General features: G+C 39.9%; 1 protein-coding gene across 1 annotated transcript; it reads right to left on the bottom strand.

Moving 5' to 3' along the window:
• Window positions 1–4,539: 4,539 nt before the first annotated feature.
• Window positions 4,540–5,592, bottom strand: LOC107627073 (uncharacterized). The gene is made up of 3 exons (XM_016329942.2): window positions 5,290–5,592; window positions 4,805–5,245; window positions 4,540–4,659 (listed from the first exon to the last, which is right to left on the bottom strand). The coding sequence occupies exons 1-3, from the start codon at window positions 5,590–5,592 to the stop codon at window positions 4,540–4,542; spliced, it is 864 nt and encodes a 287-aa protein (XP_016185428.2).
• Between the last annotated feature and the right edge of the window lie 2,070 nt (window positions 5,593–7,662).

The following is a 7,662-nucleotide window of genomic DNA, read 5'->3' as shown; positions in this document are numbered from 1 at the left end:
AGTCTTCAACTGTGATATGCCTTGGAGGTTGTACACCCTCCTCAGCATCAATTTCAAATGTCTTGAAAGGAGTCTCTATGTCTTGACTTTCCCATGGAGGTTCAGCATCTCCTAAGTCTTCAACCACTTCTTCCTCTACAACTATTATGGCTTCCTCCACTTGTTCCAATACAAAGCCATGTTCTTCATTGTCCACCGAAGTTTCTAGTGTCTCCTTCATGCTTTGCTCTTCTTTTGATTCTCCACATGTAGCCATGGGAGTTCCTTGAGTGTTCAGATATTGGGAAGCTATTTTATTCATTATTACTTGCTCCAATTGACGAATGGTTGCATGAAATCGATCCACTGTTTCTTTTAGGCGAACCTCTGCTTCGCGGGTTGCCGGATTTGGACAGGACACATAGAGAAGTGGTGGTGGTTGGGAGTGAGTGGATTGGAATTGGAGTGGTTCTATATATGGTTCATATGGCTCATAAGATGGTTGGTATGGTGGTTGAGGGTTAGGGTCATATGGAGGTGAATGGTGGTAGTTGGCTTGTGAGTGTGGTAGTTCAAAGTTGTGTTGAGGAAAGGGTTCATAGGCATATGGTGGTGGTTGTTGCCATGAGGGTTGATCAAATCCTTGTGGCTCCTCCCATCTTTGATTGTTCCAACCTTGATGCCTGTTCTCATTGTAATTTCTTCTTCCTGCAACATAATTGTAACCAGACTCATAGCCAAAGGGGTGAGAGTTTATAGTAGCAAATAAAAAATTAAAAACAAAAAATAAAAATAAATTTAAATTAAAAGGTTATTTAAATTTTGAATTTGAAAATTAAATTTTGAAATTTGAATTTTGAAATTTTGAAATTTGAATTTTGAATTTTGAAAATTTTTTTGAATTTGAATTTTGAAAAAATTTTTAAATTTAAATTTTGAAATTTGATTTTTGAAATAAGATAAGATAAAATAAAAATTTTAAAATAAAAATCAATAACCTCTTAATTTACGAAAAAGTGAAAAAATAAAAATAAAAATAAAAACAAATCAAAAAGCAAATATTTACAATAACCAATAATAAGACACACGTTTGCAATTCCCCGACAACGGCGCCATTTTGATGAGAGAACTTTTGCGTGGTCTAGAATTGGGTTTTAATCCCACTTTGTTAACCTCTAACTATGAAGGTAAATCAAGTGGATTAATTAGCTTAATCCTCAGGTCCTAGTCAATTCCTATGGAAAGACTAGAGTTATTGGAGCAACTCCTAATTTCAACCACTGCTTTATTTGACAGCTCAAGCGTTACCAATAAATCAACCAAAGCCAAAAGGGAAAAATCTAAATTATTCAAATAAAGGAAAGCAATCATAGATCTGAAAATACCTCAAATTAGCACTAATAAAGATATCAAACGTAACATAGAAGAGTTCATAAATTAGATTAGAAAAATAAATAAAACGAACATTGAACCTGTGATCGCAAAAGATGAAATAATCATGAAGTGAAAAGAATCCTAATTCTAAATCCTAAGAGAGAGGAGAGAACCTCTCTCTCTAAAAACTACATCTACTCCTAAAATTGTGAATGTGAGAGCTTTTTTTTGAATGGATATATTTTCCCACTTTATAGCCTCTAATCTGTGTTTTCTGGGCCGCAAACTGGGTCAAAAACAGTCCAGAATTCGCTGGTTTCGAATTTTGCCACGCTGGTTTTTCGTCATTGCGACGCGGCCGCATGAATCACACGGTCGTGTTGCCTAGAGTCAGGGAAAATATAGTATATTATATATCAAATCAAAGCCCCGGACGTTATCTTTCCAACGCAACTGGAACCGCGTCATTCGGACTTTTGTAGCAAAAGTTATAGCCGTTTGAGTGCGAAGAGGTCAGGCTGGACAACTTAGCAATTTCTCCAACTTCTTGTGTTCCTTCCACTTTTGCATGCTTCCTTTCTATCCTCTGAGCCATTCTTGCCCTATAATCTCTGAAATCACTTAACACACATATCAAGGCATCTAATGGTAATAAGAGAGGATTAAACATAGGAAACTTAAGGCCAAAGAACCATGTTTTCAATCAAAGCACATAATTAGGAAGGCAAATGTAAAACCATGCAAATAGTATGAATAAGTAGGTAAAGAGTTGATAAAAACCACTCAATTGAGCACAAGATAAACCATGAAATAGTGGTTTATCAGTCGCTGGGAGGATGGAGACGGGAAATGGATGTCTTAGTGGTGGGGTATCTCTTCGGTCACACGAGAGTAACAGTTCCAGTGTTTCAATGCGAATGAGGAGGAAGACTCACGAGGAAGCATGTTTCTGTGGGTTGAAGGCTATGATAAAAAAATCTGGGACAACAGAGAACCCAGACAGATTATTCTATGCATGTTCAAGGTACCGAGTAAGTTGTTTTGAAAATGTTAAAATTTTTCCATCTTCTTCTGTGTTGTTGGGTGTGATTCATTGTATTCTTCTCTGATTTTTTAATTTACAGAAGGGCAGTCAATGTAGTTTCTTTAAGTGAGTTGATGCTGATGACTGTGAAGCAGTGGTTGAAGGTGGTGCTAAGGAAGATTTCAGAACTGAATTGCAGGTTGAAAGTGAGTATGATGAATGGAGGGTGAAGGAGGCATGGAGATTGGGTAGAGCTTGGAAGCTAAAGATAGATATTTGAAACTGTGAGTAATTTTCATGTTTGTGATAGTTGTGATTAATGTGAGCATTTGCTGTTTGATATGTACTTGTAAGTAGATAAAATTCTGTTGAAATATAATGGTGTATTGATTTGGATTGATTGAATGAGAATAGATGTTTGATTAGTGCTGTTTAAGGTTAACTCCAAAGTCTCAATTACTGGCATTGTGGAATATTGCAAACTAATCAATATCACTGTTGCTATAAGATTAAGCCATAAACAAGATAAGTAATCAAAGTAAGTAGTCATAGCATTGTGCTGCCATTCAAGGCTAATAGTCACATTGTCTGCAAGATAAGTACCACAATTCATAAGGTATCCAATCTTAAAAATGAAGGCTACACCAAAAGGAAGGGCTATCACAAGTATCAGATTACAATAACCATAAAATGTTACTTCATTTGCCCTATACAAAAAAACTAAAGCAGCCCGAAAACATTTCTTTGTCATCAATGTGGTTTATCATTCTTCCTAGGGTGCTTGAAGCCTGGAGTGGGCACAAAAGTCATAAAGTTGGCCAGCTTCTTAGCAGTCGCAGAATTTGTTCCTTTGATGGTCTCAGCCGAGATTGCCACTGGTGCAGATGCAGTAGGTGTAGGGGAGGATCTAGCTCTTGCTTTCGCTTTAATCACCTGTAATTTAGGTGGCCTGGATGCAACTTCATCCTACATAAGCCAATATCAAAAGCAGCTGTTAGTTTATAAAACAAAGGTGTAGCTTTTAGACTGCAGCAGTGATTATACCTGGGGTGTAGCTTGGGTTGGTGGAATGCTCTCAGATTGGCTGATGTCAATCTCTGTAGGGGGTTGGATCGGTGCTGGAAGTGAAGGCAGAGGTGTTATTGCTTCTGGAGTAGTATCAGGTTCTAGAGGGACATCATTCACCTCAGGGTCAGCTCCATCTGCAGTAGGAGCAGTAACTGCCAGTTGCAGCTGCATCTACCTAGCATTTTCCTCAGCATCAAAAGCTTTCTTCTTTGCACAGCTTCTTTTGTTGTGGCCAACCTTACCACAGAACATGCATCTGATTGGGTTGTACTTTCTTTTCATCTTTGTCTTTGACCCAGTTGGCTGTTCATCCTTCTCTCTTCTTCTTTTTTTTTTGTCGGTCTTCCAGGTTTCTGTTTAAATGGGGGTGGGACAGGTGCAGGATGTGGTATTTTTTCCATAGATCCTGTCCTTTTACCGGATTGACATTGAAACAGTAAGTCCTCCTATAGGCATCCATCTTCAACCAGTCATGGCAGTACTCCTCAGCCCTTTTTTCATTCTTATCATGTATGGAAGATATTGCATGCATACACGACATTCCTATAGAAGGTAAATTATGTTGTTAAGTAAACCAAATAACACAAATGAATGAAACTTATCTAAATGTTGAAATTGTTACCTGTTAGTTGCCAGAACCTACAAGTGTAGGTGCGCTTTCCCAGGTCAACAACCATATTGGTTGGCCAGCCATGCACTTCGTACAACTCTTCCTTTTCATCTCCACACCACTGAGGAGCCCAATGGCTAGACAAGGTTGTCATTGCTTCAAGTCTACTCTGCTGAACCGGAGGCAGAATTTCTTGATAGTTCTGTAACTTCTTCCTGTTGTCAATCATGCTCTTCATTATGATCCTTCTAACTTCCTCAGCTAAGGTCAGGATGGGTCTGCTCCTTTCGTGCTTGATTTTGGCATTGAATGACTCACAAGCGTTGTTGCATATGTTATCCACCTTAGGAACCTCACTGAAATACGCCTTAGTCCATGCATCTTTCGGCCACTTGTCTAGATACTCCCAAGCTTTCTGAGTTATCAACTTAACTCTGTTCATATTTCTATTAAATTTATTAGTGGTCTTGGACCTTGCACATTCTCACACCATATCTTTTAACTCAGTGCTTGACCATTGTTTTGAGAAATTGCGCCACAGATGCCACACGCAGAAGCGATGATGGACCCTTGGAAACACCTCCTGAACGACAGGAATTAAACCCTGCATTGTTAATAAAACACGAAAAGATTATCAGTCAATATTGTCCTCAAAAGATATTAATTAAATTAAAATAGTCCCTCAAAAGATATTCATTAAATCAAATCGATACTCAGAATGCCATAAATCATGTCAATATCATCCTTACCTTCTGCATGTCCGAGATGAAGCACCATTTGTTCTTCTTGTAGTCTCCCAGATCCTTGTGCAGTAGTTCCAGGAACCACTGCCAGTTATCCTTATTTTCCGCACTTACAATAGCATAAGCAATCACAAAGATATGATTGTTAGCATCCTGTCCACATGCTGTAAGGATTTGCCCCCCATGTAATGTCTTCAGAAATGTTCCATCCAGTCCTATCAAAGGTCTACAACCTGCCTTAAACCCCCTCTTACAAGCATCGAGACAGACATAGAATCGTTCAAACAGGGGAGGGCTCTCGGGCATGGGGATGACACCAACTTGAATTGTGGATCCGGGATTGCTAGTCAGTAGTTCATTAGCATAGTCCCACACTAACCCGTACTGTGCTATTTCATCTCCCTCAACGACCTTCTTAGCAGCTTTCAAGGCTCTAGTATACACGTGCTGTTCAAATACACGTTACACTTTCTAACAAACTAGTCATAAACCTCTCGGTGCTTCATAGTGGGATGTTTCCTAAGCTTAGGGACTAATTTATTAAGTGTCCATGTTTGGGTGGCAGCTCTATTCTTCCTCCTCCTAGAACATGTGTGATTATCAACCAGAGTTTTAATTTGCCAAGACCTGTCTAGTTTGTTACATGCACAGTATACAACCCATGGACAATCATCACTCTTATAAACAGCTCTAACTCTAACTTTATCATTCTTGACGAATGAAATATTTCTACCCCACTGAATTGTGTAATCCCTAGTGGCTTGCATAAATTCAGACTTTGACTTAAATACCATACTAACCTCAAATTTCAGTTACCCAAACTTAGTTTTCTCATTAAATTGAGGGTATACTGTTGGTGATTCCTCATCAGACTCCAACTATTTACCAGAATCTTCTTAATGCCATGAGTCAGCATCTGAGTCTCCTTCAAGGTCATCATCATCCTCATCTACATCTGCCAAAAAAAATTAGCACATAAGGTAACCAGACCACAAATGCCAAATAAATTAAGTAACCACTAACCCTAAGGAAGTAAGCATACCAGAATCAGAGCTTTGTTCGTCCTCAGAACCCTCATAGCTAGAGTCATCAGTTTCTATTTCTTTGTCTCTTAATCTTGTCTTAGGAGGCCTATGCTTCTCTCTTACTTCAAATTTGGAGTCCTTTCTTCCACTACTATTCCTGTTGTCAGTCTCAGTATCTTTCTCACTGTTATACAGGTTGTCTCCTACAACTTTAGGAGGCTTATACAATTCATCTTCAGTACTCTCATATGAGTCATGAGAGTCACTGTCTTCTTTCTGGATGGGAACTTCTTTCACATGCCTCCCAAATCTGGTCAGTCTACAGCCACTGCCACCGTCTTTATTCTTATTACTATTCCCTTGTGACTTCTTGGCTGTCTCAGATGGTGTATTGGGTTGAGGTGAAACTGCACTGCCCTGACGGGTGACCTTCTTGGGCTGAGAGTGGGATTTCATGGGCTGTGAAGGAACCTTCATGGGCTGCGTTACGTTGTGGCCTGGCTGGGATTGTGGGCCTTCATAGTGGGCTGAGAATTGGGCCTCTTTGCTGGTTTATTGGGCTGAGAGTTGGGCTTCATAGTTGGCTTGTTGGGCTGAGAGATGGGCTGTGGAATTGACTTAGTGGGCACATGGTTTTGTTTCTTAGACTCAGAGTGTCTAGTGGTGGCCATCTTGCCAGGTTCAGAATGGCTAGTCTTTGCTTGGGAAGACTTCTGTTACTTGCTACTTTCTGCTTCCACATTGCCAACACACCCTCAACCATGTTGTCTACTATACATGGCTGTGAAATACAGTGCTCAAGGTAAATATTTATCACATTTTGGTTTCTCCTACAATCTTTACACATTGCAACCAAATCTGTATCTGTAACTAAGCTTCTCAAACCAGAAAAGAGGGACACTCCAGGAGCTTTCCACTAACAGTTTCCAGCTTCAATGTATCCCAACTCCTTATAGTAGCCCCTCACAAAGAACACATCAAGTGTGTCTCTATCAACACCCATCAAGACTTCGGTGGTGTTGAGTTCATATATCATATCTCCCTCAACAGAGTTTTTAAACATTCCACCATGGTGAAAGACAAAAGTCATGGGAGGACCCTCCATCTATAATAACAGAGACAATAATACCATTATCAGACAAAATAAAACATACCAAAACAAACCCTAACCCCAAAACAAACATGCAACAACCCAGTAGAACCATCACTAAAATGGAAGAACCCTACCTAACAAATCATCACAAATGCGAGTAACAACAAACCATTTCAACCCACTCATATCATACAACAACAGTCATGCAAACTCTTACTCACCCCAAACCCTACCCACCATCAGATGAACCTATGACTCACGCCACTACCAAGACATCAACTCCACATAATAACTCAATAAACAAGAAAAACGATTCATCCTTACCTATAAAAATCGAGATGGTTTCCTCCGCTATCAATGTTACTCCAGGAGACGATCACCTCTGTATTCAGTACCGATACTTCTTCCAGGCTATCGGTCTTCCTACGCTGACGAAGGTTGATAGCCTGCTTCAAGTGTTCGGTAAGGCTTAGGGCATACCTTGACGGAGACGACAAGTTTTGGAGCGAAACAGAGTGAGATGCTTGTTGCTAGAGGGGGTGATGGGTTACAACGTTTTGAATCTCTCCTGGACACCAAACGACGTCGTCTCAGCTCCTAGAGGCCATTGATTCAAAACGGCGTCGTTTTGTTACTGTGCCGCACTTAACGGCACACGTCACCCAACGTTAGCCAGCTCAGCGGACGAATTGACGGAAGGACTAACGTGGTCATGTCCGTCATCTTTCGGGGACGATTTTGATTAA

The sequence above is a fragment of the Arachis ipaensis genome, chromosome B2 (assembly GCF_059453495.1).
Source record: "Arachis ipaensis isolate K30076 ecotype BB chromosome B2, ASM5945349v1, whole genome shotgun sequence".
Classification (NCBI taxonomy): Eukaryota; Viridiplantae; Streptophyta; class Magnoliopsida; order Fabales; family Fabaceae; genus Arachis; species Arachis ipaensis.
Note: the sequence above shows the minus strand (reverse complement) of the source record. Positions and strands in the feature narration are given on the sequence as shown.

Bases quoted from the DNA above. Each gene is read 5' to 3' on its own strand.
- LOC107627073 (XM_016329942.2), bottom strand. From the start codon at position 5,592: ATGGTATTTAAGTCAAAGTCTGAATTTATGCAAGCCACTAGGGATTAC. The intron at 5,246-5,289 runs GTTTATGACTAG...GTATTTGAACAG, and splicing joins CCACTATGAAGCACCGAGAG to CACGTGTATACTAGAGCCTT. The intron at 4,660-4,804 runs GTAAGGATGATA...TTAACAATGCAG, and splicing joins TCATCTCGGACATGCAGAAG to GGTTTAATTCCTGTCGTTCA.